This window comes from Crassostrea angulata, chromosome 1, assembly GCF_025612915.1.
Source record: "Crassostrea angulata isolate pt1a10 chromosome 1, ASM2561291v2, whole genome shotgun sequence".
Lineage (NCBI taxonomy): Eukaryota > Metazoa > Mollusca > Bivalvia > Ostreida > Ostreidae > Magallana > Magallana angulata.
Window position 1 is genome coordinate 29623479 of NC_069111.1, and position 13929 is coordinate 29637407.

The 13929-nt window shown below is 33.4% G+C and overlaps 1 protein-coding gene across 1 annotated transcript; it reads left to right on the top strand.

Annotated features, from left to right (window-relative positions):
• The first annotated feature begins 1244 nt into the window (after window positions 1–1244).
• LOC128192034 (uncharacterized) lies at window positions 1245–10363 on the top strand. Its single transcript, XM_052864437.1, has 4 exons — window positions 1245–1733; window positions 8735–8780; window positions 9239–9481; window positions 9964–10363. The coding sequence occupies exons 1-4, from the start codon at window positions 1245–1247 to the stop codon at window positions 10260–10262; spliced, it is 1077 nt and encodes a 358-aa protein (XP_052720397.1). The 3' UTR covers window positions 10263–10363.
• Window positions 10364–13929: the final 3566 nt, after the last annotated feature.

Sequence of the window (13929 nt, forward strand, 5' to 3'; positions counted from 1 at the left end):
TTTCCCCCCTTTTATCGGTTTCAATTGTACTTGTTTGACAGGCATGTGTATTTTTTTGTTAAAATTCGTCAAAGAGGGACGGAAACAGTATCCATTGACACACTAAAGTGCTAAATTGACAACATGTCATGTTGTACAATTTTGTATTAACATGTACACCCACCCAGTAGATTCAATATGAAAATATAATACTTACATGTATATTACAGTTATGTGGCGCCCAGCAATATTGTTATAACTTTATATACAACATGTTTGGATGCAAGAAGACTGGTACTTATTAAACATATGCCGTGTGCAACTATTTTAACCAATGTAGTGGATGATCAAAAGCAAACGATTTTTTTTTAACAAAATTCGAACGTTAATCTAGCTAACCCGATCACTTAATGACACATATATTCAGTTTTACTATAATACTTGTACTATATAAATTCTTATACAATGGAAGTATTGTTATACCCTAAATGTAAAGGGATCTGCATCATGCCATGTACATAATGTTAAATTGCTTTTTATCAACCTTCTATTACTTGATTTTACATAGGGTAACTATGTTTTTTTTAGCAAGTTTCTTAATAAGATCAACGTATTTATCACATGTGTGAAAAAAACATCCTCGTTTCTACTTATATTATTCATAGTTTTCTTCCTGTAAAGCAATTACATGTAAATACGACCATGAAAATGTTTACAGAAATGTAATATTTCCTTTCAACTTACGCAGTACAAATGTGATATACATTTTGAATGAGTATACATATCATTTGCATTATTATGACCAACTAAATACTTCCTTCCTAAAGGGAGGGGTGAGTTAAAATCGCGGTCAATATGTGAGCGCATATGTATTTTTATAAAGTTGTCGAATACTGAAGGACTACAGTAAAATACGTTGAGTTCTTAGCTCAAGTTGACATGAACTGTGTATTGACGTGTAGAGAAACTGAGGGGGAAATGATGAAGACCTAGCAGTGTAAACCAGTACGTAATCCTGACAAATACGCAGTGCGGATTTCCTTTCAAGTGTGACTCACACATTACTGTTATAGCCAACACTCGAACGTTGCTTTAAAAGCGGACGCGATTTCATAAGTACAAGACAGTTTGTTTACTGTGTATATAGATTTTCCTGAAAAACCTAAAAAGGAACACACGAATGTTTTTTACAGTTTATAAGACGCGTCTGGAGTTTTAAGTGATGAACAATCATTCTATGACGATATAAAGTGAGCACTTGTAAGATGGATGGTAACATTTCAACATCTACTTTTATTCCAACGGCGACTGTAAATTCCACTAACGAAACAATCAACATTTCCAATGGAAGCACAGCCATCCCCACATACGGGAAAGATGCCATCAAGGAATATTTCGTACAAGAATACAATAAAGGGTGTTCTGAAGACGGTTTTTATCAGAACCAACTTTGGTCGTGTTTTGATGGTTCCACTTACGCCTTTGCCTTATCAGGCATAATCATAGCAGGCATCGGACTTTTTGGAAATATTGTCGCTTTCCTGAAGATTGTTTTTGACAAGAAACTCCATTCTGACATCTTCGTCGCCTTGGCGTGTGTTCTTGTTTCGGACACAATGGCATTGATTTCCTACTCTATAACCGGGTACGTTACAGAAGTCATCGTACTGTTTGACATGGTGCTGGCGGTGAATATGACATTTATAATCTGCACAACCATGTGGTCCTGTCTCAATGCCATCCTACTGACAGTGGTGCGCTATCGTCTGCAAAAAGAAACAAATTATGGAAGACTTTGGAAAAAAATAATCGTTTCCAATGTTATATTTTTCTTTATTGGGATGGCGGCGGGGGTTTCCTTTACTGCACCCTTGTTCATCGATATTGAATCGTCTGACTACAGCCTTACAACAGAGTACCAACAGCTTGTCGTAAACTTTTCTATTGCACATCTTTATCTAAGACTTGCCATGACGTCATTTCCACTGATTCCCAGCTTCGTTCTCCACTTCATGCGACTGAGCATCAGAAACAATTTTTACTACGTACGCAAGAGTATGGCAGTGGTCATCACTATTATGTTGACCCTTTTCAACTTGGCCTGTTTACAAGAGGTGGTCTTAATTTCTGTGTACCTGATCTGGGGTTCCAATTTACCTGACTGGCTCAAAGAACTCACGACTTCGTCAGAATTCAGAATATTCAGGATTAACCCCTTGCCCTGGATCATAAACTTTAGCATTAAGCCACTGCTTTTGATATTTGTTACACCTCCAGTCAAAGCATGCCTTGGCAAGACGTGTTGTTGTTTCTTCTAAAACTAAAAAAGTGTTTTAGAGTACCATCCAACAGACAGAAGGACTAGGACTCAACGCTTAAGATCAATTATTGTTGATATTTTCTATTTGCCCATAAAGTAACAAAATAAGCTCAACTACACTGAAATCATACGAGAGATTATAAGCTTTTCATCGCAAACAACGAGCTTTGTGATCATCTGTAAAAAAAAATATTATATTGTAAACATACTGCAAACCAATTTTTATTCACGGCGACTTGATTTTGCGCTTTACCATTATAAACTATTTTGTTGCAATTCATTTCACCCTCCAGTATTCAAATGCAAGAAACAGCAAAAAGACTGGTTTGTTTGCAGAATAATGTGTGATGACAAGATTAGTTGGTTTACAAAAAAAAATTAAAATTGTATTGTACATAATGACTTTATAGGTCACCATCAATCAAGTTGTGTACTTAAAATCATATTAATACATGTATTTAATAATAACAGAAAATGTTATACGATTTTTTGAAGGGGGGGGGGAGGGTGAAAGGTTTTAATGACAATACATCATGTATAACACTTAATTAAAATTTTATAATAATTATCTAAAACGATTAAAAGTTCATTTTTGAACGATTAAAAAATAAACGATGCAGTTTTAATTAATTGATTGATTACAGCGGAAGATGTCATGATGTGACATGAGAAATAACGTGTGAACCACAAGGATTTATCTATAACAAGGATGAGAAAAAAATATGATCATTTTAAATCAAGATAATATTTGGTTGAGAGTTCGTTACATTTCGAGTCAAGATACATCGTCGGAAACCCACGACCAGACTGGCATACGCTTACAAAGTATATACGTATGCTAGACTGGCCGTGGGTTTCCGACGATGTTAAAGCTATTTACAATCTATAGAGTAATGCGGTGCATCGAGGGTTACCCAAAGGGAGGTTTTCCAGCCTTATAAAGCAAGAGAGTATGAAGATGATGGTCGTAATCGTTTTTGAATAGTATGTATTCTGTTGTTTATGAAATGGGGAGAGGTAGGAATACCGAGTTAAACTAGTCAATTACACAACCTATCACTTCAAGCAAGGCGCCATGAACTATCAGCTTAAACATGTTTTGTGGTTGGGTGATTCAGATTTCAGCCGTCCCAAACTTCCCGTTTATTGTGACAAAAGTTTAACTTTACCACTGCCATTCATGGTAAAAGTTATTAAAGAAGCCAAAGCACTCACAATAATTTTCATTTGTTGATTTACTTCCTTTCGAGATTCTTTGTTCTGAAAGCTTTAATTCGAATCAGATCGGTGGTTCACCGCCAACGTGATCACATGACAAGGAACATTGGGTGTTATTGATCGAGCCCTAAATTTTTCAGTTTAAGGGGTGAATGGTTTTAAAAGTGACGCATAATAAGATTTTTCCGACACTTAAATAAAAACGGAAACGCAAAATCACTGAGTTATGCGAGACCGTAGGGATTAAGCTTGAGTATTGCCGATTTTAACATATACATGTAAATAGAAATATCGTACATACATATGTACATGCTTAGATAGGTTTGTAAGGTACAGAGAGAGGAATAATCCAGTGTTCGGTTGATTTTACATATGTACATGTCTTCGTGTGTATTATTCCTTTAATCGAATTTGCAGAATGTAGATACATATTGAAATTAAAGTTTGCAGTCGAGATAAGCATTGCATTTTTTACCGTTTAGTCAGATTTTCCTTTTGGGGAAACTTGTTTGCAATGAATTTGCATTTAAACTGAAAATTTAAAAGTTTTAATCATTGCAGTTCGTTGTTTGAAAAAAATCTTTATTTCGAAACGCGAAACGATCATTAAAAATAAGGTGAGACGATGCCCCAAAACGTGGCCACAATGATGTTATGAATAATCCGATGTATTTGTACAAAGTAGGCACTTGATGTTACTAAATCTAATATCTTTAACATGGAGCAGTTGTCCAAATGCTCCCAACAATTTGATGAACTAGTTTACTTCAAATTGTTTGGGAGCATTTAGGCAACTAGTATTAGCTAGACTTAAGTTTACATGCATCTTCTTTAAAATATTTGTATATGTATAAAGTTTTTATTATTGGTTTTGAATATATTAGCTGCTATTTCAACGTTTATAAAATAGAGGGCTAACACGGACGCATGTATAATACATTTGAGGTTATTAAAGAGCAAATTCTGATATCGAAAGAGTATACATGTACTTTGCGATCTTATACTAATAAATATATTTTAAAAATAGACCAGAACACCGAATGTATTAGCAGTACATATAAAAGATCACTTATTGTAGAATAAACATGTATATGCAAAGCTCAGCAAGATAAATATAAGTTCAAACAAAACTAGATGCTGTCATTAGACAGTAATACCCGCACTAAGTGTTTGCCCCTAAATAACACTGTTTAATTAAAAATGAAGGCCACATGCAAGTTCCGGTAATACATTTAAAAATTATAATTTTCATAACTGAAGGATGAGATCCCTTCCCATATGATAAAAACACATGAGCAGCACTTTATGTGCAATTTGGTGTTGAACTCTTTGCATGTGAATTTTAAGTTAATCAATAATTTTAACTTTTCATGTCATAGAAAGTATACTGGTCTATATAATTATTACAAACAAAATTAAATTATGCCCGCTCTCCGCGGCGGTTTCCGGCTTTAGATTTGCTTCTGTGTGCCTACATGTACATAATCGTGTGCACGGATTTAGAAAAGAGGTGGGAGTGATGGGTCCAGACCCTCCCCACCACCCCCCAAAGAAAATTCATTTAAATCAATAGTAAAATTACCAAAAATACACCTCGGACTCCAATGCCCTTACAGACATGTAACTGCTCTAACCCGTACGGTAACATTATTTGGGGGAAAAATATTATATTTATACTTTATTGTTTAATTCAATAGGAAGTATACATCACCATATGCAGGTGTCCTGCACCACCTTAAAGCTGTTATTTTCCTCATAATATAGGTTTTGAATAATAGGTCATGAAAATATATGCATGTTACAAATAACTGATCTTTGTCTGAAGTTATGTAAACAATAATTTAACACAGGTCTACAGGTCTCAATTGCGGATACTAGTTTTACCCAGCTCTTCGATTAGATGGGTTTCAGGTGGTTTATATACATGTATGTGTTTTTCATATTCAGAAAAGGTTTTGAAGAATAGGTCATAAAAATACATGCATGTTACAAATAACTGATCGTTGTCTGAAGTTATGTACACAACACAGGTATACAGGTCTCAATTGCTGGTACTAGTTTTACCCAGCTTTTCGATTAGATGTACATACATGTCCTAAACAAAGCATCGGCTAGGAATTACCCACATGGATCAAATACTAACATACGAATAAGATAAAATACATTATTTTTTTCTAGTTCTAGAATGTCAGGGTCAGGGCATAACCTATATACAATTTGATGTGCAATGACACAACGAGCAAGAATAAAATTATATGGTTTAGGGATGAGGATCTCAAAAGTTATCAAAATATACAGTGTATCATCATTTCCTATTTCATAAGGGGGGGGGGGGGGTTAAAGACAACACCTGGGGGTCATGTACTTTACACAACATTTGATGCATCATAATGACATACGAAGATATTTTGTATTTTCCTATTTCATGGGGTCAGGACAATCCCATAGGGTCATGACCTACATTGTATTTGATGCATTGTAATACATTAAGAAAGAAAGACCCCTTCCTTCCTACTATAACTCATATAAAAATTATAAGTCTGTACACTTACTTATACATGAAATACACAAATTTAATACGAAACTGTTACAGGGTCAATATGGGGTCAACTCAATACTGTAAGTCTGACAAATGCAAAAAATAACTTTTGCAATTTAAATGACAGAAACTTTACAAATGCGATAGGATAGGTGACGATGATAAACTTATCTAGATATTAAAAGATGATGATACAGTATGCTAGCAAAGGGAGATCACTTATTTAGACAGTGAAAGTAATACTTATGCACATACTGGTGTCTCATAATATTGTGCTACTATAATAGTCACTATACATGTATTATGCTTACCTATATTGGTCAACATCATATTGATAATCCAATTAGAGCACAATATGAATCCCTTTAGCTGATCACCACAAAAGAAATGTTTATGCATGTTAACTAATCCTTTTCAGGACAAAATTGAAAATTCCGAAACCTTATTGCGCATCTATAGGATACCCTAAAACATATTCCAAGAGGTGATTTGTCTACTGTTGAAAATGTAGGAGGAGTTCGAGGAAGAAGGTTTTTTGTGAAAAAACGTCATTTTTTACAAATTATTTGACCCCCAGGACTACCAGTGAATTTTGGAAACCTTTTTACAAAACAACATGACACCCCAAATCAAACTCCAAGAGTTCAGTTTGCTGGTTTATAAGATGTAAGAGCAGTTTGAGAAAGTAAAACGTGACAGACGGACGGACAGACGGACGGAACAGGGTAACAACAATATACCCGAACTTTCTTTAGAAAGTGCAGGTATAATTAAACATTTTGCCAGACAGAAAAGACGGACAAGATAAATATACATAATTGTACACAATCTTCGATCTTTATGGACATAAAAAGCTTGCATGTATATGAAGTCGTTGATAACTGATTCGCTTGAATGCCAGTTAATGAATAGAAAAATATTGGTATTGCGCTCTTTTCTTAAAATATCTATAATGTTCTAATGCGTCAAAAAAAACCCCAAACAAAACCCTCCACTTCTGTTACGGAATGGGAATTCCGGTAGTAAACAAATAAAAGGGCACACTTTGAAATAACTAAGTGGTTTGTACTTACCTGAACCAACAACGTATATGAACAAAAAACTAACTTTTAGATTACTTAACTATCTAAGTAAACTCCCATCACTTAAAGTAATGGGACTGCGTAAAGCTGATGCACTCTGTTAAATATCTGATGGTACAGAAAATTCGATACTAAAAATTGTTTTCTAATGAAAATGAGTTGGTTTATTCATTGTTCATTTGAACCATAATTTTTTTTGTTGGTTAATATGAAAATAAACGCGTACAGTTGCAAAAAAAAAAAAAAAATTAAACGTATTTTTTCATCTTTACATACTGCAAGCAATAAATGATTATAACCTATAACAAATCTATATTAACATCTCTCTTTAAAGACTGTAGACTTGGGTAAATTCCTCTAATATATGAATAAAAGTAGTGAATTAGTTGATACAAAAGTATTTACAGGCACGTAGCTTAGTTTTGGAAAGTGGAGGGGGGGGGGCATACTCATCAAAAAATCTTGACAAGCTTAAAAAAAAAGAAAAAAAAGGAACTTCTTCTCAAAATCATCAAACTCCTAATCCGTGGGGAAAAGGGGGGGGGGGGGTAGTGCTACGTCCCTGATTTATGACTGTCGAAATATTGTGAAAAACATGGCGGAAACAGACACTTGGGGCAATTTATCGTATGAAAAAGTCCAAGATTTATGTTTTTCAATTTCACTTACGGTTTTTTCATCCTTGATGTTCTTACGATTAAATATAATGAAATGTAACAAAACACAGGTTTTAAAGTTAAGATAATGGTGGTGTAACTGTTATAATTGTACATGAATATAACGAATACTTTTACAAATGAATGTTTAACGCATGAATGTACTTGTGGACCTCCTTAAGCAAAATCCTTCTGTCTACCTGTTTACCTGTTTGTTAGCTGCAGGTCCGTAGTTCCCGGTCTGAAACTAATCGGATGGATTTTTTCAGACCAGGAGCTACAGATCTGCAGCTACCTGTTTGTCTTTCAATTGTCTGTCTGTCTGTCTGTCTTTCCCTGTCTGTCTCTCTGTTTCATTCTGTCTCTGCCTCTCTCTCTCTGTCTTTCTCTGTCTCTCCCTGTGTTGTCTGTCTGTCTTTCTTTCTGTATCTTTCTCTGTCTGTCTAACTGTCTCTGTCTGTCTGTCTGCTTCTCTCTCTCTCTCTCTCTCTCTCTCTCTCTCTCTCTCTCTCTCTCTCTCTCTCTCTCTCTCAAAAAAGGTATGTCAAGTAAACAACATATTGAACAATTTACAAATGGATTGCGTTAAATGCAAAGAAGGGAAGTTATTAAGTCGATTATCTAAACAATGATAGAATATGCAAATTACTCTTTATAAAAAACAAAAACTAAACAAAACGTTTTTTTTTCATCTTAAATAAAAAGCTGTGAGTGCAAACAAAATTTGAGTATCTGAATTGGCTTTTCTGGAAAGGCAGTTTTTTAATTTGTGCATGTGAAATGGTCAGAATAAGTGGCGTAAGTGGAAGTTTAAGTCTAAAGCAAAAGGAAATCATAAATTTTTAGAAGACATGTTAAAAAGAAAGGTTGGAAAAGCAACAATCTTTTAAAACAAGATTTTACTTATCATTGTTTGTTTTGGTTTCTTTTTCTTTTTCAGAATCCCTTTCTTCGCATTGTGTTGATGTCTGTAGCGTGTGTTTACGGTAAGAAATTTAAAACAATTTAATTAACAACATTCTAAAACACTTTTATTAAAATATAAAGTTATTTACGGTAGAAATGGACAAATTCGGGTGTTTGTTCAGACAAACTAGGGGATTGACCGTATTTTTTTCAGACAAATTATTTCTGTTCCTCTTTCCCCTCTCTTTACAAAACAAGTTCCTCAGTCGTCCATATAATTACTTCATTCTGTTTCGTCCGAACTAAGATATAATCCGTCATAAAAAGATATCAAATTTGTCTTTAAATATAGCTTTACCTTCAAATTAAAAATTGTCATCTTCACAGTCAAAAATAAATAAAATATCTGAACAAAACAAAAAATAATTTAAACAGGTAAGAAGAAGAAGAAAAAGCACCCAAAGCAAATACCAGTTAATATTTATTTTGTTTTTTAAAACAGCTGGATGTCTGAATACCATCTCATATTCTTACACAGTTCGCTCAAGTCCGAAAGATGATCCGTACGTTGTCTATGAACCTGTCGTTTTCTCCTACTGCGAAATCAAATGTACCAATGACTCGAAATGTGCTTACTTCAAATTTACCAACGACACAAAAAATTGTCAGATATTTGACAAGATTGAATCCACTAAGTGGCGTGAATCTTGTAGTGGTTGTTTCATAGGAATAAAAGAAGAGATATGCCTAACACAGCCCGAAGAAACAACAATTATACCTGGTATGTCACTTTGATATTTTATCTTCTGTTCAAATTTTACAGCGAACTTCATTTGCGTTTGTAAAGTAGGTTGATAAAAAGTAGTTCTAGTACATATTCTGTTTTCTTTGAGAGTTCTACGCTGCCCATCAATTAACTTAAATTTGTGTTTGCCAATAATGCATACATCATTGAACAACTGCCAATGCCGGTTTCATCTGTGATATGCATCTTGTTCATTTTAACTTATTTTAAATCAACTAAGTAATTTTCTCAACTCTCCCTTTCCCATAGAGCTACCAAATGGTTTTATTCAAAGAAAATTGGTCGCATAATTCTTAGATTCAAACAAAAACTAATGAAATAAATAAATAAATCAATCAATGAATCAATCAATTTGGGTTGCCATATCGCCTACCATTTTTACTTTAACAAAAATTAATATTATGTTTAACTAACCGTTGGGATAAAAAGAAATGTTCATACCTTCTAAAACATTACAGTTCAAACAACAACAACAACAGCAGCAACAACAACAACAACAACACTTAACACAATTTGCTCCTGTGTTTGCAAAGAAACAAACGCCAGTGTGGATGATATTCTCAAAGAGCGACTAAAGGCTTTAACTGTGAATGTATCCAATCTCTCAGCCACCAAACGAAAGCTGTCCTGTGCCGAGGACAACAGAGCTACAGCGAACAACATCGGTTACTTTGGACTCATATTACTGGGGTTACTAGGCGGAATATTTGTTGTGTTTGACTGTGTGAACATGTTTCGCCGTCGTATTGGGCGTTAAATCAAAATTATGAAAAGGAGACGGTGGACACGTTGAATAATTAATTAAACATCAGTTTTCCCAGTTTCACTCTTGTATATGTTCACATTTATCACATGTGGTTTGTTTTTCTAGCCTTAAACAGAATGTTGTTTTTTTTTTTTTTTTTTTTTAAACTTTCCAAATAAACCTACTATGATTTTCACATTGCTTTTACATTTAAATTTAAAATTTTCCGTAAGTCTTGGAATAAAGAACCTATCGAATGCCAAATACAATTTTTTTCGTAGAAAAGGGAAAATTATTATTTTAAAAAACCGGACTAAGATGATAAAATAACACTTCATACGGGTGTTAATTAATTTCAAAACTATCTTTCGGACTTATAAAAAGTTTTTCATAAAACACCGAGACAGGTTTACAACACTCCTATGACCTGGGTATTTAAAAAGGGAAAAATTAAGTATCGTGCGAGATCGAGTCTTCAATTTGTTTTTCATTGATGCATGCTCAACCTTAATCATTAACGAACCTTAGTTATTGATTGAATTTGATTTTAGAAATTAAATTGGTTTCTCTTTGATAAACAAAACAGTACTGCCGGGAGTTGATTTTACACATGTATTTATTATTTTTTATTTTAAAATAAAAAATATATAATTTTGCTTGGCAAGTAGTTTCTTAGCTATATTTGAATAATCAAGCACATTTTTGTCTTTTATGAATTATCGGGCTTTTCTGACAAGAATTCCGAACAAGAGACTGAAAATCCCATATGTGAATCATGTTGACAGGTTTAATATTTAAAGATAGAAGGAACGTCACCAAACTCTAAAGCAAAAAAGCACACGATTACAAAAAATATCTTATTTGTTTGTACCTTTTAAAATCTGACCATTTTCAAGAAATAAAGTTTCCTTGAAAAACAATGCTTCTGAATACATTACATCGAATTTATCGATATTTTAAAAATATCTAAAAGTACGAAGTCTTAATTGTGCTTAGATCTAACACCGTTTCACTTCCGGTTTGCCCTAGTAACTGCATAGGAGAGTGATTAAAATCAACCCCCAAACATGATGAATACTAAGTTATAAAATTGGAATTTCATCTATATATATTGATCGAATTGAAGTACTTGATACTCATTGCAGACTGATTTATCTTGACAATACTCTCAGCGTCGTCAATTGTTTTGCCAGGAAAACTTTAAATGTCAAACTCTTACAAAAGAAATCAACACTGTGCCGGATATTTATGCAAGTGTTAAGGAGATACATGTACATTTACAGTACGCCCACCTACGGCTCGGTTTCTTTGAAAGTCACGTCAGCCATAGGATAGACCACTGCTTTGATGTGTTAAAATGTTTTATCACTTATGTGCCAATCCATATGAGAGGTAAAATATTAACTTTTCAAATTTGACGCTTCATGGATAATCAAAGTTCTTTAGGTGGACCATTATGTTGCTGTGAAAAATTATGTGTCAATGAAATGTTGTACTTTTTTTGCACACATCAACTCTCAAGTGTCCTCTACAACAAACATTGTTTTTGTGGCCACTTTCGTGCCTTGCATGAACGATTCTTTGATACAATTACCCCTCCTTTTTTTCGAATTATGATTTTTTTCCCCGACATTTTCAATTTACTGAAATTATTAAACAATTTGATGGAATTTATTTCAATATTTTTTTTTTTAGAACAGATATAGATGATAAAATAATTCATAACATTGGCATTTTACATAGCTATTTTATAACTTTACAGAAATATTGATAAAATCAACATTTCAAATTTGGAAGTTTTTGATTAATCAACAAAATGTGATAGAAGAATGGATTTATTCAATAATCATTAACTTTAATATAATAATAATTAGAAAATAAAATTATTTTGATTATATTACCCACTTATCATAATGCACATCGTCATTTTTAAGATTAAAGCGCTAAATTTCTCCCAAACTATGTGCTCTTAATTTGGAAATTTTACATATCATAACTTATCAAAATATGTCAGTCTACTAAAAGCATCCCCCCTGAAAAATTGGGGTTGTTTGGGCCAAATTCAAACCGAATACGTCTTCATTATCATATCTATAGATTATTTAAACGATTAAAACAACTTGAGTTCCACATCGTTTTAATACCTATTACTATATATTTTGATAACTATCACGTGATCAATGAAAGTCACATGGACAATAAAAAACACGTCATCATCTTCCTCTACCAATTATGTGAGAAAAATAAATGATATTGATTCTTATTTATTTAATGCTTAATATGAGACACAAAATCCCCTAAAAAAGATAAATCTTTTGTAAAAAAAAATTCTAAGTATTTATTCTTTGACAATAGTTTATTTGTTTACTCGCAATTTAATTTTGGAGTTTTAAGGTGGCTAGATCCACAGGTGCTTGAAGACAAGAATATTTTTAAATAAAGTCCAGGGGATCAAGATACTTGGGGGTTGGGGATAATTACAGTACATATCTCACTAATGCTTTTACTGTTCTCAGTTGGTGTTCATCCTCTTTTTATCTCATGGTGTTATCATAAAGATTCTTTTTAATTGAAGAAAAAACTGAACAGTTTTTTTTCCCTGAAGTTTAAAAAAAAACCCCAAAACACAGGCACACCATACTATAACAAGGAAAAACTGGTGATCGATACCCTTATCTAATTTAACATTCTCACATAAATTATTAAAAGTTTTAAACGTTTAATATTGTAACTTTCACTTTATTACAGTTCCAGCAACACCACGACCAATGACAACAAATAAAACAACAGGACATAAACTCCCCTAGCAAACTACTGTCTGTAAACTGCGTGCGAAAAGTTTTTGCGAAGTAAGCAAGAGCCTCGTCGTTGCGAATATTTCTTACTGCGAATCAGTCCTTGACGTATGGTTGTTATAACAACACGGGGTTGGATAAGGCTTGGTCGCGAACATTTGTTTACAGAACTTCACATGTAGAGCCCACGTGTTCCTGTGTCTGCAAAGAAACAAACGACAGACTTGCTATATTCTCAAAGAGCGACTGAAGGCTTAATCCGTGAACAAATCATCTGTCGGCGACCAAACAAATATTGCCCTGTGTCGAGGATTAAAGACGCTCAGCAAACAACATTGGTTACTTTGGACTCATCTTACTGGAATAGTTGTTGTTTTTCGGTTTGTAAAGATGTTTCGCCATCTTGTTGGACGTTATATCAACAGTATGCAAAGGAGACATTGCTCACAAAGTTTAATAAACAGCAAATATCACAGTTTCGCTCTCGTATTTTTTTAATTAGATGTGTTCACATTAACGGTTGTATTGACGAAAAATATTATGTAATGTTTAGATGATAAATAACACAGTAGTCAACTGTAGCTGCAAAAGTAATATTGATTAATTTCACATTGGAATTTTAATTGTTTTTCTCCGATAAATGTAGACAAGAAGAAATGTGAATAGTAAATTTTAAGAGTTAAGTTGATAAAATGAAGACTGCAAAAATACAGTTACATGTATGTCTATATTTTACTCATTCATATTAATTTTCCCTCTAAGTATGGCACGCCAAATTCATAAAAAATGAGCTAAACATAGTTTTACAGTCGATAAACTAGGTTTATCGACTGTTAACTATAATTTTCGGATCGTAAACTATAGTTAAAGACGTTAATCTATAT